This window comes from Parus major, chromosome 2 (genome assembly GCF_001522545.3).
Source record: "Parus major isolate Abel chromosome 2, Parus_major1.1, whole genome shotgun sequence".
Taxonomy (NCBI): domain Eukaryota; kingdom Metazoa; phylum Chordata; class Aves; order Passeriformes; family Paridae; genus Parus; species Parus major.
The window spans coordinates 101,882,206-101,903,288 of NC_031769.1; the positions used below are offsets into that span (position 1 = coordinate 101,882,206).

At 41.7% G+C, this 21,083-nt stretch overlaps 1 protein-coding gene across 21 annotated transcripts in view; it reads left to right on the forward strand.

Moving 5' to 3' along the window:
- EPB41L3 (erythrocyte membrane protein band 4.1 like 3) overlaps positions 1-21,083 on the forward strand; it is a 96,977-nt gene that overhangs the window by 33,722 nt on the left and 42,172 nt on the right. For all 21 annotated transcript variants that reach the window (XM_015618923.2, XM_019005705.1, XM_015618927.2 and 18 more), the window contains exon 3: positions 2,020-2,217. In XM_015618923.2, coding sequence (XP_015474409.1) covers positions 2,020-2,217 — 198 coding nt within the window. The remainder of the gene's footprint in view (positions 1-2,019; positions 2,218-21,083) is intronic.

A 21,083-nucleotide genomic window follows, 5' to 3' on the forward strand; every position in this document is an offset into this window, starting at 1 on the left:
CTGACATATGTGCACATGCACCTTTCCTGGCAGATTTCTTTTGACAAAACATACAGAAATCATTGCAGCCCCTCTGCCCACCAGCAGCAGTGCAGCTCTGCGCAGAGGCCCAAGCAGGAGGCATCTTCACTGTTGTTTATTTCTCATTGCACAAGGCTGGACATCCACAGTTGCCAGCTGGCCGCTGATGTGGTAGAAGGCAAGCTGGCCTCAAGCCTTGCTATGAGCCCGGGGGGACTCTGCCTCTTCATCACAGCTGCTGTGAGTGTTAAATGCTCATGAAACAGCTGATCCACTTACATACACTGTGCCTCTATCTCCCACCAGTTTTCAAGATATGTGAGGACCTTGATATCCTGGCACAGAGGTGGTGTCCATCTGCTGGAAGGAGGAAATCCTCTTGTGCTGGAGCTAGACAGGGGAAGAGATGGCTGGTGTTAGGCTGCTCCAGAGGGAGAACATTCATGGCCCTGGGGATGTGGTAGATTTTGAAAGCAGCTCTTGCCTTTTTATCTTAAGCCCCTCTTTCTTGAAGTTTCCCCATCCTGGAAAGCCCAGGAGGCCATTGCTGTGTACTCCTTAGAGGGGAAGGAGAACTGTGAGGCTTTGCCACACCTCTCTGTAATTTGCTGGGCTTTGTTGGGAGCTGACACTGTAGGGCTCACAGCCAGCTCCAGTGTGTCCTTTCCCCCGTTGTCAGAAGGCAGAGGAGAAACTTAAAGCTTGTTTTTATGAAATCACTCAGGGACAGTACCCCACGATTTAGAAGTACACTGTTGTTTTAGGTTATATGATGCAACATTGTTCTGGTTTCAAAGCAGCTTAAAGCCTTTGGATGGATTTGCTCCGTTATTGTGAAGTTTTATTATATACAATGAATGGAAACAGACTTGCGGGATTAATTTACAATTTATTTCCACTAATGCTTGTTGCTTACTACACTGAAATAATTCAGAGCCAGAGCAGGTTGGGTTTTTTTGCTTTGTAGTGAGATAACAGAAAGATGTTTTTATTTAACTTAAGCTTTAGCTGAGGTATTACTGCACTCCTATTGAGGTTTTGTTTGGAGCCTACCAGGGATATAACTGATGAGAAGGGTAATGTCTGCAGCTCAGTGCTGTTGCTAGGAAGGGTGAAATGCTGTAGAGCTCTTCTGGCTTTCATCTAGTGCTGTGGAGAGGACTGTGGGCTGTGCTGCATCACGGTAACTTCAAATGACCTGACCCTCAGATAAACCCGAGCAAAAGCAGCCATGGTCATTTGCTTCTTGCCCCTCTTCCCTGCTGTATATTTGTCTTTCAAATAGCACCTACTTCTCTCCAGCTTGAGAGACTTACTGGGCATCAGCAGAGAGCAAAATTCGTCCTCTCATCCTGTCCATTTAAAGCTGCACATTAAAGTTGTTTGGCCCCTCACTTCTGCCATGTTTTCTTAACACTTTGCTTGGGTGCTTGGGGATCCTTTCACTCTCCCAGGAACGTAAGTATCCCCTTAGGAATTCACACTGTTCACGGGGGATCTATCCCCTCATTCTGGGACTGTTTTCCCACTGACAACCAAATCAGTGCAAATTTGATGGAGTGCTTCTATTCTGTATGCCACCATGGAAACATTGTATCATTTAAAAGAGGTGCGGGACTTCAAAGTAGTAGCAAGAAAATGTAGGAGTATCTGTTCATCAACAGAATTCACTGATTACTCAGTTTTTCCAAAACACCAAAAAAAAAACAGTAAAAGAAGCCCGTGTGGGATTTTGTACCTGTGGAAAAAGTAGTAGCCTTAAAATACTTCCATGAATGCCCCTCCTTCATGGGTGTTCTGTACATTTTGGAGGGAGAAGGGAGGGCCAGAAGGAATATGGGAAGTCTTTTCAGTAGACTCTGTTCTGCATCAGGGGCTTTCTTGTCCAAGCCCCAAAAAGGCTCACTTAAATGCTTTGATGCAGCATGTGCAGTGAACTGCAGGGCATGATTGGTTTATCTTACCTCAAAAAATATCTTTATTTCTTTCTCTTTGTAGGCCACAGAGAAAGAACAGGAGTTTGCTGCTGCAAGTGCAAAACAGCTGGAATATCAGCAGCTAGAGGACGACAAGCTCTCTCAAAAATCTTCATCTAGCAAACTTTCCAAGTCTCCTCTAAAGATTGTCAAGAAACCGAAAAATATGCAATGCAAAGTGACGCTCCTGGATGGATCAGAGTATGCGTGTGAAGTAGAGGTAATTGGCTTTTTGTCATCTTTTTTTTTTTCCATTCTGTCAGGAGGTAAATGGTGAAAATTGTATGAATTTTATGAAAAAGGATGAATGGCATGATATTTTGCCAGTGCCAAGCACAGAGATACTTCCATTGTTTTGTCTGGAGGTTGTTGAAGATGGTGTGCAGATTTGAGCTGGGTGAAGGATTCTGGCCACTCCCTGAAACAGCCAGAAACTCTGGATTAATCTTCTGTTGGCACATGCCACAGCAGAATGCAGGAAACAAAGTATGGCAAACAAAGCCCAGAAACAAAGAAGGATTTTGATCTCACTGGGCTTTTCTGTTCCTTGGTACTTTACTGAGTTGAGTCTTCCATTGAGTCATTGACCATATAGTAATTCTGACTATTGTGAGATTAGTGCAGGCATGAGAGACACCCTGGGCAAGTAGGAAAAATGTCAGGGACAAATAGCAGTGAGAATGGAAAGTTTTTTGTGCTTTTCCATGATGTCTGTGAATTGTAGTTGTGTCTGAATGTTACTGGCAAAAAGATGCTGTGATTTTTCTGTAAGGAAGCTTGCCTTCCCTGCTGGGATTCTGACAGGAGCCTACTTTTGGGAGGGATAGTCTTCAGTGTCACTTAAAAGCCAGTCTGTGCCTGTGGGCAGACACATGCAAAGAGGATGCCTTCAACTCCAGAAGGCCCCAGAAAAGCAAAAACTGAGCACATTTAGCATCTCAGAGTAAGCGTGAGAAAATTCAGCTTTTCAGGATGGACCCTTTCTCCATTCAGTCATTTTCATCAAGGTGATTTTTGGGCAGTGGACCAGCCTGTCCTGTGTTAGGCCAGAAGGTCATGCACACAAGATAAGGCTGAGCCTGACCAAGCACTGGCTCCAGAGGAAGGGTGTGTCTTGGAGGGCCTGGCTAAGCCAAACCTCCTTTGGGTAACTGTGGGTTCACAGAGAAGAAAGGACACACAGGGAGAACAGAGAAGTATAAAGGCAGAGATAAAATAGTCTTCAGGTTTGAAAGGAAAATCCACAGGAGCATGGGGAAGGAGAAAGGGCGGAGAAAAGGAGTACCTGACCGGGAGACAAATCATGGCATCTTCACAATCATTTGTGCTCAGCCCATTAATCCTTCAGCTGCTCTCATTTTAGGTGCTTTGGAGATGGAAGGTGAAGAAAAACCTTATTGATTTTTATTTAACCTTGGCATTACAGTTTGGGTCGAATGTGACGCTAGGAGTGAGCTGCAAACAGATAGCAAATTAGCCATCCATGTGGTTGAGTGTCTTTTAATTTCCCCAGCCAAGTCCCATGTTGTTTCCTTCAGACTAGGACTAGCTCTCTGGACACATCCTTTGTGACTAGTAAATGGTCATTTCTTGACCTGCAGTCTCAGTTTTGTCACTCAAGGGTAGTGTGGAAGCCATTAAGCTGAAGGAATGACTCATGCTGGCTTTGATGGAAAGAGTCAACTCATTTCAGCTTTTGCCACTTGTTTGTAAAATGTGAGTCACTTTTTGGAATATCGTCAAGTGAATCTTACCAAATAAGATTTCTATGGAAATCTCGTCTAGCAGGCTGAACTTTATCGGAATCTAAGATGGAGCAGAAAGGGAGATTTGTTATGTTAGATTTCCACTTATGCAAAAGAATACTGTGAATAATACTTTCTATAGGAAATTTCACTCTTTCACTAAACTTGAGTTCTCTTGAAGTGTCAAAATGCTGGCATATGGAAGCCATCATGTTTTATTGCTTGTCAAATTTCTCTGCTTTGCAAGTACTGAATGGCTCTTGAATAATGTCCAATATAAGTTTTGTATGAATTTTTTCTACTTACATTGCTGAAATATTTTCAAGTTGTATTGACTGTCATCAGTAATCATTTTATCTGCTTCTAAGATTATCAGGCTTCCCAGGCAGAATGTAATATTGATGAGAATAGAGCTCCTAAAAGGATGAATTTTCAAATGACAGAGCTGTAAGGCTGTAATGATGAGCAGACCATGGGGTGCATTGAAACAAAGTTAGTTAGGAGGAACAAATATTTCAGGGAACGAGTGCAGCTGGAGGGGTGCATAAATTTACATATCTTAAACTGTGTGATTCAGACTTTGCATCCTTCCTAAGTAGTATTATCAGTATGTTGTATGTATTGATAATACAACTGCAGGTGCCTCTCTGGCACAGCCCACTCCAGCTCATGGGAATTCTTTGTAGATCCAAAGAAAGTCCACTTCCTATGTGCATAAAGTTAGCTACAGCAAAAGGATGCCGAGTCCCCCCAGGACAAATGATGTGACTTTTGCTGTGCATTTTCGCCAGAGGAGTAAAAAGGTATTCCCAAAGGGAGTCAGTAGGGCAGGGAAACTGAGGGTCTGTCTCAGGAGGTATCTCAGGAAATTGTGTAGCAGGCTGAAGTTCTACCAAAGTTTTGGGTAATAAAGTTCTGTGTCAGTTACACAGAAACTCAATGCTGCAGCATGAGAAACAATCTATCATATCTTAAACAAATGCTACCGTATTTTAAGGATCACCTTCAAGTGAACTCACTGTGTCAATTTAAATGTGGAGAAAATATATATGCACAAGCATACATACATACAGATATGTATATATTCTAATCTGTCAGAAGCACACAAAGCCATGTAGTTTTCACAGAATCACAGAATGTTATCAGTTAGAAGGGCCCCACAAGGACCATTAAGTCCAACTCTAAAGTGAATGGCCAATACAGGGATTGAACCCACCCCCTTGGTGTTATTATCACCACGCTGTAAGCAAGTGAGCTAATCTCAGTTCTTTTATTTATAGTATACTAAGTATGCTAAGGCACCAAACAAATTATGGAGGTCAGTAAATTTGCCAAGACTGATTATTTAAAGGAAAAGGGAGAGGGACAGACAACATGGAAATCAGATATTTAATACTTCCATTCATTGTGTTCAACATACATAACTACTGCATCTTTCAGAGTGGACAGTGATCCAAGGTAGGGATATGACAGTTTCTAGATGTGAGTCAGAAATGTCATCCTGTGTTGTCAGCTCCTTTCTTTCTGCTCTGTGTGTATTGTGCTTCTTTCTACCTGCTGAAGGCTACAAAGCAATGTGATCTAGAAGGACCAGAAATTTAGAAACCTAATTTTGAGCTAGAATAATAGCTCTTGTCTTTGAATCTTGATTTGGATGCAGGCCAGATATTTATCTCTTCAGAATTGCATTCCCTAGTCTGGGAGTTTAGGATCATTATAGAATCCATCAGTTACTCTATAAAGTGCTTTGCAAATGACAAATGCTTTTTATGTATGTTAAATATTAATGTAATTTAAAGGAGCTTATTGCTCTCCAGTAGAGCGCAACCTGCAGCTTATCAATTATGTGTTCATCCTGTTAATGACCTGGCAGCCGATGTGGCATGTACTCACAGATTGAGACACCTCTAAGGCAAGTTTGGTTAATCCATTATGCCCTTGCTGTCCTTTGTTTCAGAAGCCCCTCTTTCTTATTCCATATTTAATGCTGGACATCCTCACTGTCTGCTGCTATATCTTTCAATCTCTCTCACATTCAGTGCTTTGCATTTGTGACACTGGGGTTTTTTCATGTTGTATGAGATGTATGAGGCAAAGTGTAGTGGAGATAACTTCAAAGCTGAGGTTAACAGAGGGTCATCTAATGTAGTCTATATTCAGTGAAAGGATCTTAAGCAAGTAGCAGGTAAAAGCTTTCTCTTGAGGCCCTGCAGTATTACTGCTGTGCGCTCTATCTGTCCTGACCCAGAAAGTCTTTCATGCAGTAACACATTACAAGCCAAAACCAGGCTAAGGAGGTAACCCAACCTGTTCATTCATCCTCTTCCAAAACCATAAACCACCAGCATTACCATCTGTACCTCTGATGCTGCTCTTGTTCAGAAGCCTACAGATGGTAGTGGCAGCCTTATTTCAGAGGGGGGTTTCCTTTCCAAGGAGCCATAGCTACCTAATGGTGCTTTCCCTCCCCAGGGAAAGCTGTTGGCTTTTGGAGAAGAGATATTTGTACATTGGCATTGTCCCTGGTACTCTGCCAAGAAAAACAGCCTCAGGGTGGCTGTGTGTTTCTCCCATGTCCTGAAGAACCTGGAGACTTCTGAGGGGAGCTGGATCACAAGAGTCAATGCAGTCCATTCAGAGGGACACAGGGTGATGGTTTCCACTTTGATGTCCAGCCCTGCTAGCAGTGGTTCTCCTTAGGATGTTCACTGTTCTCTCCCAGCCAGCATCAGGCTCAGAAATGCTGATTGTCAAAGCATCCAAGGCCTGACCTGTGGCAAAAACTGCACTTCAACGTGGTAGCTGAAGATTTCCCTTTTAAGCAGGCTAGACTTGTGCTTTGTATTCATTGGTTTGAAGAGCTAAGGAGAAAGCAAAATCCAAAACTGCAAATTAATCTCAGATAACCTTAAAAAAGGCATTGAACATGCTAGTTCAAGTTTCTCCTAAGATTCAAGAAAACAAGCAAAAATAACTTACTTCTGTGTTTCTTCAGCTTTAAGTAGGAGTTTTCAAATGCTGTAGTACAATTATGTTTTTCTAGGATTTATTTCTCTTCTTGTCCATATCTGTCTCATCTCAATTTTCTGTTATCTAGACCACTGCTTTTTAATTAAAAGACGCAAGTGGAACAAGCTGTCATGCTCTCCATTACACATAGCCTAATTTAAAGCATCTTCCTAAAACAAATTGGAATTTGTCTTTGTTTCTGCTCTAAACATATACATGCTGTCACTCACAATGGGAAGGCTGAAAGCTGTAACATAATCTGTCTAAATAAATGGTAAAATAATTAGATTTAATTCTGAAAGGCTCAGCTGTCTGACGCCATTGGTAATTTATACTCTTTCATCATTCCTGTACCACTCAGACTTTCTTATCATGCAGGCCACCAGTGAATGAAAACAAATGTTTCCATGGAAGCCTGTCTGTGGCATCTCTGCAGCCCTACATCAAACAGCAAGCTGACGTAGGATCCAGATAAGCTGCCCAGCCCATGGAGAAAAAACATCTCACAAAGTATTACTGTTAACCCCACTTCTGTGTGAGTTGGGGTCAGCTGAGGTAGGAAGGGACTGGTAAAAATACACTTTATATGAGTGGTTTTTAACTCCACTTTTCTCAGTCATGCTGCCACTGCGACCTGGGCAGTGGCTCCGTGTCCCAAGCTGTAGCCACTGTTATGCCTTAGTAATGAACCTCTGCTGACTTTCTCCCTGGTGGAGACCCCACTTTCTTAATGGGTTTCCCCACATCCTCAGGTGACATCAGAGTAACATGCTTTAGTTGAAATAACAAGTTTTCTTTTCATACATTTGGAACCAGGATTTGTAGCATGGACCAAAGCAGACTGGAGTGAACTGGTCCCTTTCTGCCCTACACAATAATCCTTTTTGAAGATAAAATGAACATGAAATAAATGGATTCTCTAATAGTTGAACCATCGCATTTTGCATTAATTTCTCATTTTTCTGTTAAAAAGTGAGAATACAGGATGCTTCCTTATCAAATAAGTCATTGAGGATTGGATTAGGATGGGCTTGAAGAGCTGAGAACAAGCAGAATTATTTCTGCACTGCCACCTCTGCCAGAAATGAGAGAGAGCGATGGCTGCCTGTGCTTCCTGACCTGCAAGACTCCCTCTGGAGGAAAAAATCCTCCCGTGTTTCTGTATGATAGAGGGGGAATGCATGGCCCTGTGGTCCCGCTCCCCACACAGTGTCCAAGCTAACCCTTCCCTGGGAGTTTTCGTGTGTGGACCTCCGAGCCATTTTTGCACGGGGAGTTTAATAACATCAAATTTCTGGTTCGTTTTGAGGTAGGTTTGAAGGTCAGGAAGGAAACTTTGTAATAAGATGCACTCTGCATTCTGAAGGATACAGTTTCGGTTACCCCCTGCACATTTTAATTGTATAATGAATTCCACACAGTCTCTTGCAAATGGCTTTACATGTGAAACTGATTACTGAATGCAAAAGGGACTTTTTTTAATAAGTCTTTTCCTTTTGACCTACTCATTGCTCACATTTCACTTAATTTAATATGAAGACTTTTGTTTTGGGTTTTGTTCCTTCCCCAGGATATGTTTCAGTAAAAGTGACTGGGCTGAGAGGCATCATTGCTGTTACACAGCATGTTTTCTGTCCCCAGACCCTCTAATTAGGGCTGACTTGGATTAGCCAGGGGATTCACTGAAGATCTATGTTACCTGACACATGTCAGTAGGAGTCTGAGTATTGCCTGAATATGTTTCAGCTGGATAAAGTTAATATACAGTTCTTCTGACTTGCTTTTTCCAAATACCATAGGCTGCTTTTTATGAGATAAAATATTTGTCAAGTCAAGAAGCGCAATGCTCTGGAAATCAGCACCAATGTTATCCAGCTCATAATGATCAACTGTGAGGCTGAGCAGAGAAAGGGGGTTTCTTCTTCAGTTTAGTAATTAAAACAAAAATGTTTGGGCTCCCTTTTAGTGGTTATGATTCTTATTCTTATCACTGAAGCTAAAGAAATCTAAATGAAAGCAAGTCAGGTTGAGCTAAGCCTTTTGGAAGTGCCACAAGGCTGAGGGAATAGGATTGGAACATTTCTGCCTTGCCAGGAGAGACTCAGGCCTCCCACAACTTCTTGTGGCTGGGAATGTCTGGGCTGTGTGGTATTCAGGGAGAAGGTCTCATATAATCTTGGTAGGGAGACACCTAAATGATTAGACAGATGTTTTCTCCAGTTAATATTCAGGTATTTTAGAGACTGAATGAGGAACCAAAAATTAGCTAAGTCACTCCTTTAGATGTGCCAAGTGAACAGCAGGTGGGGCCTTAAATTACACATTTTGGCACAGCAGATGACATGGTCATAGTCAAATGTGCACATTTTCTCCATTTTTACATTTTCTACATGTAGTCCTCTTAACTATTGCCTTTTGTTAATAGTTTCTGAAAATTATTTGTACAGTGAAATGTTGGGTTTATCAGGCAAAAATACTCATTTTGATACTTTGGATGTGCCAGCCATTTTTCATAACATTGAACACCATTGTGAGGGGTCCACCTACATTGACAGATACTTTCAGCTGTTCTGAAACTGCATATTTTTGGGAATGAATAGTTAGCTGAAAACTTCCTACTGAAATATTGTCGCCGGTTCCCTCCCCTTGGGGCACCAGTTGGACATGAGCCAGGCAGCAGAAGCTTGTTCTCCATCTGGCAAAGTTTCTTAAAAACTGGGTTTGGTCATGCACACTCAAACTGAAGTGCTGCATGGTTCATTGCTAGTTAATCTGTTTGCAAGAGCCCAGGAGGGGATGATCTTCCACCTGCCTTTCACCCCAAACTGATAGAGGTCTGTTGGCTCCAGGAGTCCTGTCCTTGTCACCATCCTTGCTGATGGCCTCACCAGGGCACAGAAGAATTTGTCTTTTCCAGGCTTATTGCATGGGGTGATCTTTTCACCAGTGAGCCTCCAGCTTCTTACCAGAGTGCCTTGTGCAGCCAGCACCCAACCTCTGCATGTATGTTTTAATGACTGCTGGAATATAAATCAAGAAGGGTGGATGAAGGGCTTTGTCTTTGACCTTTTCCAAATGGACACTCAAAGCCTTCTGCTGTTTCTGTACAATGTGTACAATCCCTCTCTACCTCATGCCCAAACAACACAGAAGTTGCTGGTTTTCATGTCACTGCCCAGTCATGCTCCTTCCAAGCCTCCCTGCATTTTGTCATATTTCCTGCTCTCTGTGTCACTGAAGTGCCTCCTGCTTGTTCCAGTCACAAATGAGCTGTCTAAATTCATCATCAACTCTGGTTTTGGTTGCTCCAATTTATAGGTGCTGTCCCCATATTTACACTAAGAGTTGCCATTTCCAGACTCAAACAAAGTAAATCTTCACTTTATATTCTCTAAATATATTAGCATGCCATATAAAATCTTACTGCCTCATATGGGTGGTTTTTTTGTGTTTTGTTTTTTTTTTTCCCAGCTGAGCCCCATACAGCACTGGGCTAGTTTTATGTTTTCTTATCCTTGTCTGTTGATACAGTGAACAGAACATCATAACAGGACTGGGTGGTGAAATATCTGCTTGCAAAGCAAAGTGTTGATAGGCAGCACGGTCTGTCTCTCGTGGTTTATCTCACTCTGGCAGAAATGGTTTTGATCTGAAGTGGATAGAGCTTGGATGTAGTTTGAGAATAGGATGTGTTAGTTTTCATGAAAACCCCAGCATTGATGGTGCAATACCATCTAAAATATCCCAAATCTAAAAACATGATCATTCTCTGTCCCTCTTCTGCCTCAAGAGCATCATCCTCTGCAGTGAATTTTTTTTTTTCTCTCCATGCTGGCAATGTAGGTCAGAGAGAGCTCTGTGGCTTTTAAATTCATATGGCAAGATTACTCTGTAAATCGGACTATGTTGACAGTAGAGCTTTTTTCAGCTGAAAATAAACAAACTGTTTATGGTTGGTTTTTGTTGATATGTGCCAAGGACTATTTATATTTCAGGCAGTGATTGGTTCCCCTTGCTGTGTTGGTACTAGGCTTGTGCGCAGTTAGTTAACATGTGAGATGAGGAGAGATGAGCGTTTGCTGAGATTGTCCAAGTGTAGGTAGAATAATGAAAATATTTATAGCTGCCCCTGGAAAGCTTCAGCTGCTGTAGTGAATCCCAAGAGACCTGCCTGAGTTTCTTCAGGGAGTCTTGCAGGAGGTGGTAGGGCAATCAGGAGGCATTAAGCCAATGCATCAGCTGCATGTCTAGCTAGACTCCAAGCCCAAACAATCTGTGCTCTCGAGAAAGCTGAGTGAGAGGGTTACTTTCTCTGCTGAAAAGCCTTCATAAATGGAATACTGTTTATTATTTTATGTCATGATTTAGCAAATGTGTGAAGCTAATAGATGTACTGAGAACAGAACTCCTAATTGAGAAGTTGTATCCACTGTTTTTATATTCATTTATCAGACAGTAGTGCTCATAAGCTGGAGACCTCAGTTGATACGGTATGCACTTGGGACACATTTGATAATCATCACACTTGACAGGTATTTCTGTAGCCATAGTGCACGTGCAGACATGGCTCTCACACTTCCACATATGAAAAGGTGCTGCAGAGTGTTTATGTTTTATCCAGTGCCCCCTGTGCAGCTGCATTGCCATGAACGGAGTGCTCAGTGTTTTCCCAAGGATGCAAACTGTGCTGGGCGCCCATCAGTGCACTTAGAGCTTGTGTGGTGCCAGTGCTGGTGCGATCTCTGCTGCTGATGCAGAAGGCAAAAACCCTAATTTGGTTTGATGCCAGAATCGGGACTAGGTCACCAATCTTCTTACGGGGATTTAGCAGTCCTCTGGGCTTTTTTAGATTAGTGCTGGCTGTTCAGGATTGCGAGCTCAAATGGCATTAAAGAAGGTTGCCCCTGATAAAAACTATGTCATATTATACAATGTCACTGACATGTGCTGCAGGTACGTAACTGTAGCATAGCCTGTGTTATGTGTTTATCTGTTTATCTAAATGCTTGGTTAGCGGTTGACAGAAGAGGTTATTTTCAGGGATGGTAATACATTTCAATATGGTTTATTGCAGTAAATATCAATAAGATGCTGAATTACAGTACTGCCACAATGGGGAAAAAAAAGAAAGAGATAAACCATCGATGTATGTTATAATACTTTCTCATCTACTCTGTTTCCTAATGTGGCATTCATATATATGTGCAGAGCAGTATAAGATAGTGTTCTAAATTAAAAGGTGGAGACATATGCAAAATATTATTGCAGGTTTTATTTCAAGCTATTAGTCTACATCAGTTACTTACTGGGATGTTTTATGAAGGTTTCCACATAAAGAAGTTAATAAAGAAATAGAACAGTTGGAGAGCTTATCTTGATATGCAGCTTTCAGGAAAAGCATTTCTGTACATGAAGTAGCTTCATAATGGAAAAAAAAGAGTATTTTTAATATAGCTTTATTCAGCAAAATATTTCTGAATTCTTAGTGCTCCCCACTTTTGGGCAAATATTTTATTTAGTAGATATTATCTGGAATTTTAACTTGGGGTATTTCCAAATACAGTTTACCATTGAAATATGGAAAACTTTTGAGAACCAAAAAATGAATGTATTTTGCTTTGAATGTTTTCTTTTCTTGGAGTGTGTCTTTTTTTCCCTTTGCATCTGGAAAGGTCTCATTCAATATTTTCTATGCTTGCTGGCCAACTTCTTATAAACTGGATGAGAGCGTTCTGTCCATCCTAAGGATACATTTATGGACATTTATTATTAATGATTACATATTATATTTTGAACATTTATGTCTCCTCCACGTCCAGGGGAGGGCGACAAAGATTCTCAGAGGGCTGGAGCACCTCTCCTGTAAAGACAGGACTGAGAGGGTTGGGGTTGTTCAGCCTGGAAAAGGAACCAGGGAAACCTTAATGTGGCTTTCCAGTAGTTAAAGAGGACTTAGAGAAAAGAGGGAAAGAGACATTTTACTCAGACAGATAGTGACAGGACAAAGGGGGACTGTTTAAAACTAAAAGAGGCAATATTTAGATTGGATGTTAGGAGGAAGTTCTTTAGTGTGAGAGTGCTGAGACACTGGTTTCCCAGAGCAGTTGTGGATGCCCCATCCCTGGAAGTGTCCAAGGCCAGGTTGGATGGGACTTTGAGCAGCCTGGTTTAGTGGAAGGTGTCCCTGCTTATGGCAGGGGGGTGGAACTAGATGATCTTTAAGGGTACTTCCAACCCAAGCCATTGATTTATAATATTTTGCATATGCAGATTACTTCTTCAAGAAAAAAGTAGTTGGAATAAAAAGACAATATGAGCTAATTTCCTTTATTTTTAAGCTTTTTTTTAGTTGATCTGTGTGGAAGAGGGGAGCAGGGCATTTGTTGTTCGCTTTGTCACTGTATATCCTACTTTTGTCTTTGGTGTACAGTGTTGCCTTGCTAACTTAAGCAAAGGTTTTTTCTCCTGAGCAGAAATGACAAGAAAATGTTTTGTGGAATGCCTAGAACATGACTTGCAACACACTGAACTTTTGGATTAATTAACTGTTGATGATGCTTCTGGAACTGCCAGTGCCATTTTCAGCAAGCACGGCAGGGGATTTAGAGACATAAATTCCAGTGGTTAAGTCACGTTACACTTGCTCACAGATGTTTTTATCCTACACATTACACAAGTGATGTTTACTTCAGTAAACCAGAGGAAAACTTGTTGATTTTCAGCCAGTTAAGAGTTCGGGAAAGATCCCCTATCCTGGTTTTTTTCCTGGGTTCTCCTCACTTATCTTTCTGCTGGGAACTTCAGTTGAGAAACTATAGACTTGAAGAAATTCAGGGGTTTTGTTTTCTCTCCCGTCACCTCTCTTCATCTTCTTTTCCCTGTGGAGAGAAACTCTGGAGAAGTGTAAACAAGGAAAGAGTAAATTCTTTGAAAATGCAAATCACAAATGTGTAGAAGTGAAATGAACTTAAACTTCTTCAGAATGAGTTTTTCAATTTATCTTCCTTGAGGAAAAAAATTGTGACTTCTTTCTGTTGGCTTCAATCAAGATATGTTAGAAAATCATGTTCTCCATGTTTGGAAATTTTCTGGCCTAAAGTGCAATGATCAGCTTCTAGAATTTCTCACTTCAGCTCTTTGGTTCTTGAACAGCTCACATTCTTTTCAGGAAAAACATGGGAAATGTTTCATGGTAGGTTGATTATTATTTCACTTACAGATAAAAATGTGCTTCTTACCAGAATGACTGTGTGAGTTTAGAATCTCTGATTGACTTTCTATAGATGGAGAAGCAACATGATGTGGCCACAAGCTTCTCTCCATTTGGAACTACAATGAACATCCACTTACAAATTCACATCTGTTTGTATGGATGTATTGTATGCATCAAATTATGTGCATACTTGCCTATGCATATTAGTTTATGGCATATGTGTTCATATCCCTCCCCCAGAAATGGGGTTCTTGATACAAAAGTGATCTTGCCTGCTTGGTCACTTCAGCATGCAAGTAGTGAGTATTTGCAGAAGTATTGGTTTGGGGGTTTTTTTTGTCTGGGATTTGGCATATATTTTGTGTAAATTGGGTAGTTCACAAGGAAAGAATGAGAAATTGTGTTGTCAGGAGGCTGGAATTCAGCAACTCAGAGACTCAGCTGGGGGAATTTTGTTAAGAGAGTGCTCTCTGTGGTGAGTACAAAGTATTCCCGACAACCAGTTAATCATTTTCACTTGCTTGTGTTGCAAGAATAATTGCAGAAGCTGCAATGTAGGTATGGAGAAGCTTCCCCTTCTGTATGCTACTTATTTGTTTCCATATACATTTTAACTTTTGCAGGTGTTTTACTTGTGTTTGTTTCCACATAGGAGACTACCACACAGCCCATGCGGTGTAGAAAATGGAAGTATTAATTTAATTAAACTGCAAAAAGTAATTTAAATTGAAACAGTAAAATGAAATAAAATCAGTGATCTGCACACAATTGGAATATTTTTAATAAAAAAAAATTGAAACATTGGAAATGAAAAAAAAAATAATTGTTCCTCATCAGAAGGAAGAAGGGAAAAGGAAGAGGTTGTACAGCCACATGCCAAAATGCATTACAGCATGCAAGGCTAGAGCCAGCCCACACATTTACACAGTGCATTGTTGAGATCCATTGGAAAGTGCAAGTGCTAATTAGGAATGTGAACCAGATAACCTCAACATCAGTTCGAGTCCAATTATTCACACTGGGATTTCATGATACTGATCTGTTTGTCCTTATTCCAGCGACCCTGCCTAACTAGAGTTATTACAGTAATTGTATGGAGTTGGATGCCAGGCTAGCACTAGTGTGACATTACTCACTGGCAGCTTGGCAGCTTTTCCCAGGAAAGCAGCAAGGTCGTTTGCATATGTATTTGTGCAGAAAGTTACATGCAAACTCTTGCCTTTTAAAATCCAGGTTCACAGCTGTGATACATTTTCATCTTGCTGTGCTCCTTGACTGATGAGAAAGGGAAGTTTCAGTTCATGGGGCTGTCCTGACCTTGCGGTTACTGTGCAGTGGAGTTGACGGTTGTTGGTGGCAAAAATGAATCCTGTTATAGATGTTTGGCTGTGGAACTCTGTTCTCACTTTGTGTTTTCCCTAGTACTGCAAAATTTGGTCTGAATGTGATCTCTTGTAATTGATTCCATGCTGCAAGCAGCCCTTGCTCAGCATTCTGCACCCACATGAGACTGCAGCGTTGGATGCCAAAGTAGACCCGCCCCAAAATGCATCACTTTGGAGGCTGCAATAGTTTTCATTTCTAGGAAGCAGAGAGGGCTGCTTGCAGCTTGTCAGCTTCTCATCCTGTTCTCCTCTCAGTGAGAGGAGGGTAATCTGCTAGTGAGCAAAAATAGAGCCTTGAGAGTAGACCAACACTCTACCCCTTAATCAGACACTGAACCCCTCAGCACCTGGGGAGGTGCACAGGGATCCCAGTATCACAGCTGTGCTGGTTCAGAGGGACTGGAGAGGCCCCTGACATGGGCAGGGCAGTGGCCAGGGCAGTGAGCAGGTACAGTCAGGCCAGCTGTGGCATTGCCTGGCCAATGCTTTGAAACTCTATGAGAACAGAGGCTCCTCAGCCATATTGAGCTACCAGTCCCAGAAAGGCATTGCCCCTCCAGTGAGAAATCTGTCAGAGAGAGGGTTGGATTCTGTCTGAAAGATCTAGCTGGCATAGAGCTAGGAAAGATGGCTGGTCCTGGAGCTTGGAGGTTACCCAGCAAGCGAAAGTGGGTCATTCAGGGTGAGGTGCATCAGAAGAGGCTCAGACTGCATTATCAGGATGGGTGCCAAAATGGCCTGTAGGAAGACTACAAATGATTGAGTTTCAGGGACAGGGCAGGTTTGCCAAACAAGGAGCCACAACAGCTTGAAGACCTTTTGGAGAGGTGGTGCCTCCTGGTATGGGGCAGCCAAGCCTACAGCCTCTCACAGAAATAAAATTTGTCCTTCGGAGGTGGCAGATCTGAATCTTGACAAATTTTCCTCTGGCACAACTGTTTTCCAGCCTGGGAAGCATCATCCAGCACATAACATTTGAAATCTTCCTGATCTCTTCCCTGTATTTTGCTGACTCCCAAAAGAATTTTCTAGAGTCTTATTAGCGCCTGTAGGAAAAGGAAGTTGGTATCATATATTTGTATTAAGTTGTTAGTTTCTCATTTTCTATGTCATTTTCTATGTCATTTCCCTCATTGCTTAACACAGGACAATAACACATGAGTTTGGTGGTGCTAGGTGGTGCAACACAGGGTTTTTATTACTCAAGGGTCCTGATGGGCAAAAAGGTGAACAGAAGTCAGTGATGTTTCCTGGCAGCACAGAAGGTCAGTGCCATCCAGGGCAATGTCACTAGCAGGTTGAGGGAGGTTTTCCTTCCCCTTTACTCAGTCTTGAAGTGCTGAGTCTGATTCTGGATTCCCCAGTACAAGGGAAACAGAAACATACTGGACAGGGTTCCACAATGGGCCACAGATAGGATGAAGGCCCTGGAGTATGTCTTTTATGAGGAAAGGCTGAGAGCTAGAACTGTTTAGCCTGGAAAAGAGAAGGCTCAGCGGGATTTTAGCAATGTGTATCAATATCTGATGGGAGGAGTGAAAGAAGACAGAACCAGAATGTGGTTGGTAGTATGCATTTGCCACAAGAGACAAGGGGCACAAAGTGAAAGACAGGAATTTCCATTTAAACAGAAGAAAGAAAAACACTTTGAGGGTGGCCCACACAGGCTGCAGAGTCTCCGTCCATGGAAATATTCAAAACCCAAGTGGGCACAATCCTGACCAATCTGCTTTAGGTGGTGCTTCTGGAGAAGGGAGAGTGGCAATCTCCTGAGATGCCCTCCAGCCTCAGCCAAGCAGTGATTCTGTGATTACCATACAGTACATATTTTGTGTCTGAAGTGGTAACAAAGGCTTGCATTTTTTCACTTTGATAATGTTTGCATATTTTAAGTACTATACAGTTTATGGGTTTAATCATAATACAGGAAAACTTTCTTATTATTGTTATGCATTAAGAAATACTGAATGTTGTACCCAGATATTTGCCAGTGAGAATAATAGACTTGATAATAACCATGTTATCCAGGCAGAGCAAAGATGGAAGTATTTGAATTTTTGAGCTCTTCACTCTGTGCTCACACAATCTTGGTCTGGTGATCTTGTAAGAAAATTGAGATATGATGGAGGGATATGGGCTGAAGAAGATGATGTGGAAAGATTTGAGAATGCTGCAGAAGCCAATTAGGGGACAAGAGAGCCTTTTGTGACCTTCAGCATCCCAAGGAGGGAGGGACTCAGCTTCAAATCTGAGGAGAAGCTGGTGAGAAGAGAGGCTGCTTCTCCTTGTGTTTGAGAATTGCTGGCAGGCACTGGCTTGCCAAGTTTGCTGCTGCTGGCTCCTTTCACTGGGAACTTCACCAGGAGGCTGTTTATTCCCATTCCAGCTTCAAGAGAGAGCCCTGGCCTTTATAGAGATGCAGGGATGAGGCTGTGAAAAAATGTAGCATTTTTTCTCCCAGACCTTTGTGTTCATTTGTACTGTTTAATCTGTGTGTTGTATTCCTTCTGTTAACTTGATTTCCCAGAGCTTAAGCAAAGCGTATTTTTTCACATCTGTACATTTTGTTTCATCCCATTCATGCCTGAAAAACATCTAAGAATATTTCTAGTGAATACTCCTGCCATATTTACCTTGCAGATTTTTTTTTTTTCATTTACGAAGTATTTTATAGCACCAAGTCTTTTTTTTTTATTTATTTATTTACTTTTTCATCCACATTTTTTGGTCTGCTGAGAATTGATTGGCATTTTTGGCATGAACTTGTGATCCACGGTAACCAGCAGACTGTCAATCTTTCATCGTCTTAGACTTGCCACTCCAAAATAATGGAAAGTGAAGGTTTAGGATGGATTGAGGAGCTGTATGAAGTTGACCTTTCTCTGCTCTTATTCTCTCCCTGCCAAAGCAATGATATCCCTGCCTTTCATGGCATGTTTTTTTGGGCATGAAGTAAAATTAAAACAATTAACAAGGGCAAATTTTTCAATTGATTTAATTATACATTTCTAATTGAACCTCTTAACTTCCTATGAATTTATGCAGTAGCTTCCCTTCAATGTGTTTCTGTGCAGTGATGCTTCAGAAACAGTGTGCCTGCTCGCAGCACATGGGTATAGTGGCACTGCTGCCTTTATGCAGGTGCGTGAGGATTTCTCTTGCATTAGGAGAGCAGCAGGGGTGATTCCACAGCCAGGCAGCCCCAGCTCCCCAGATGACCAGAGTCCTCTCTAAATCCTTTTCCCACAGGTCATCTCTGACCTGGGAACAGGCATTCAGGGGCAGTGGTGAGCCTGCAACGTGAGGCTCATCTGTTTGGATGCTAATGGCTATTTCTGTAGGAAGAGAAGCGGTCTTGGTGAAGTTTTCCATCAACCATCACCAGTTCTTACCTCGTGGTGGTAAAGAGAAGACCCCGGTCAGCAAGGGCTGTCATTTATTTACATGTTGTATTTCTTATGTCCTCTTGCATTTTTCCCATATCCTGATGCAGCAGGAGTTTTGTGGAAAAAGACTAAGTACAACTTGGGTATCTTCATATAGGAGGAGAAAGAGGAGTTTACATTGCCATGAAAATTGTTCCAGATTGCCATTGATACTCTCACTTGCTTACAGTGTTTAGCCCAACAAGAAATACTGGCCACTGGGGGTTTTCTGGGCATTTGGTTTTTGTTACAGCACAGTTCTGCACAACTGTTTGATGTAATTCCCTGTTAAAACACCACACCTTGCAGCTGCTCGCTACTATTTCTCAAAACAGACATCTGTGTAGCTGCATGGATTGGCCACATGAAACAGCTCCTGTGTTGGCCTTTAGTGACTCTTAAAATTAAGAGAGCATTGAAGTGCCACAATTCAAATACATGTGAATGGTGCATTGATGTACCATAGTGAAAAACAGTGTTTTTCAAAGCAGGTGTCTTCTAGAGCTGACCTGCTTGTTTTTCCCCATTCGGTGTAACTACTTTAACTACTTAGTTTGTTAACAAGTAGAAGAGCAAGAAATTTGTCAAAATGCAGCATTGCTTGCTTATAGCAGAAATGTGACCATTTTGGCTTGAAGTTTCTGAGTTGGTTCCTCTCCACACACACCAGTATTAAGATCTTTGACATCCTCCTCTTTCTCTGCAGAGAACACCAAGTATAAAACCACCAACCTCTTGTTACCTACTTTCAAGTTCAGGGCGTGAAGAATTAACTAAACATTTGTTTGACATTATAAAGGAGCTGGGGCATATTTATGCTTCCTACTTACAGGGTGGAAAGCATGTGACACGCAGAACAAGGCCCTAGAGCTGTTTGTTCAAATAATGCTGGAAGGCACAGTAAATGAAGTTACAGGAATACACTTGTAACGCACTTCTGGGCCTGGTTTATTTTCCTCAACTGGAGAACATATTTTAGACCATGCTTCAGTTTCTCCATTGATAAAAATGTAAAGGATGTTTTCCAGTGTCCTTTCCAATATACCATTCAAATGCCAGTAAAAATACCCAATTTAACACAAATTAGATTGCGCTCCGCCACTCCCTCCATCATCTCCTGTGATGTTTTCCCTGGGTGTTAGGCAGCAACCCTCAATTCTTTCCTTTTTTTTCTCTTGGCTTGCTTACAACTTCTAAAATAGTTTGAGGGCAGCGTTGAGCTCCATGGGTTTGTTGGCATAGCTGTGTCAGCTTGGATTTTGAACTGCCCTCTCCCAGCCAAGGCTGCTGGGCTGGCAGCGCAGTCGGGGCACAGCTCTGTTGGCAGAGGCACGTACATTTGGGGGTGGCATTCTCTCCTCTTTTGTGTTAACTGCCTGCATTGCCTTTGAAGCAAGTAGTGTATTTCTAGTCTGCTTCTAGTCAGGTGTATGCTACAGATAAAGAAAATGCTGCACTGACATCAACTAAAATATTTATGTTTGCGTGTGGTCATAATAAAGTGGGGAGTTTTTTTCCTTTAGCTGAGTCGCGCTTTGGGAAGCAGGCAGTGATGAAACGCAGTGATGAATATGGCCCAAATAATTTTGAATTGTTTATCGTAGCTAATGCATATCAAAGTTGGCATGTGTAGGTTATAAATAGGATGTTTCTGTCTGTTTGATTTTCTGGAGAATTTTTTCCTCAATTTCACATACATCGCTGAGAACCAGGATGACCTGAATTTTTACTGTCCAGTATGATAGATACTATGAAGCTTCTGCTAAAGGGCTCTGGGTGTTGACAGTGAGAGTTCTTCTCATCTGACATGCCAGCAGTAAAGAAGGTTAGTGGGGCACTGGAAAGCTGCTTTTTTACCCAGCTGCATTCCCAGTCAGATACTAGGCTCTTTCCATGATGTTCATAGATGGTGTAATCACATTTATCTGTGTATTAAACAAAAATGGGTCCTGAAATCAGTCCAGACTATTACCATATAAAAAGTATGTCCATGTTTGGTTTTTGCTCCATTGGATTGCCCCTCAGTCACAACTCTGATAATCCATGACCAGGAATATTTTGAACTGCTATTTGTTGCTACTTGCACATGAAGAATTGCTTCAGTTTACAGAGATATGACCTCATCATGCTCTTGAAGTTGCAGTTTCTGAAAAACAGAAGAGATTTTCCTATTGGAAATTGAAACATGACATGTATGACTTATTTTTAGCTCTGCAAGGAGACTTGAGGAAAAGAGGATTTGCCCCATTCAGCAGATTCTTATGAAGCTCCAGGTCAATAGGTTGGAAAGATGGATGCGTTGATTTGAA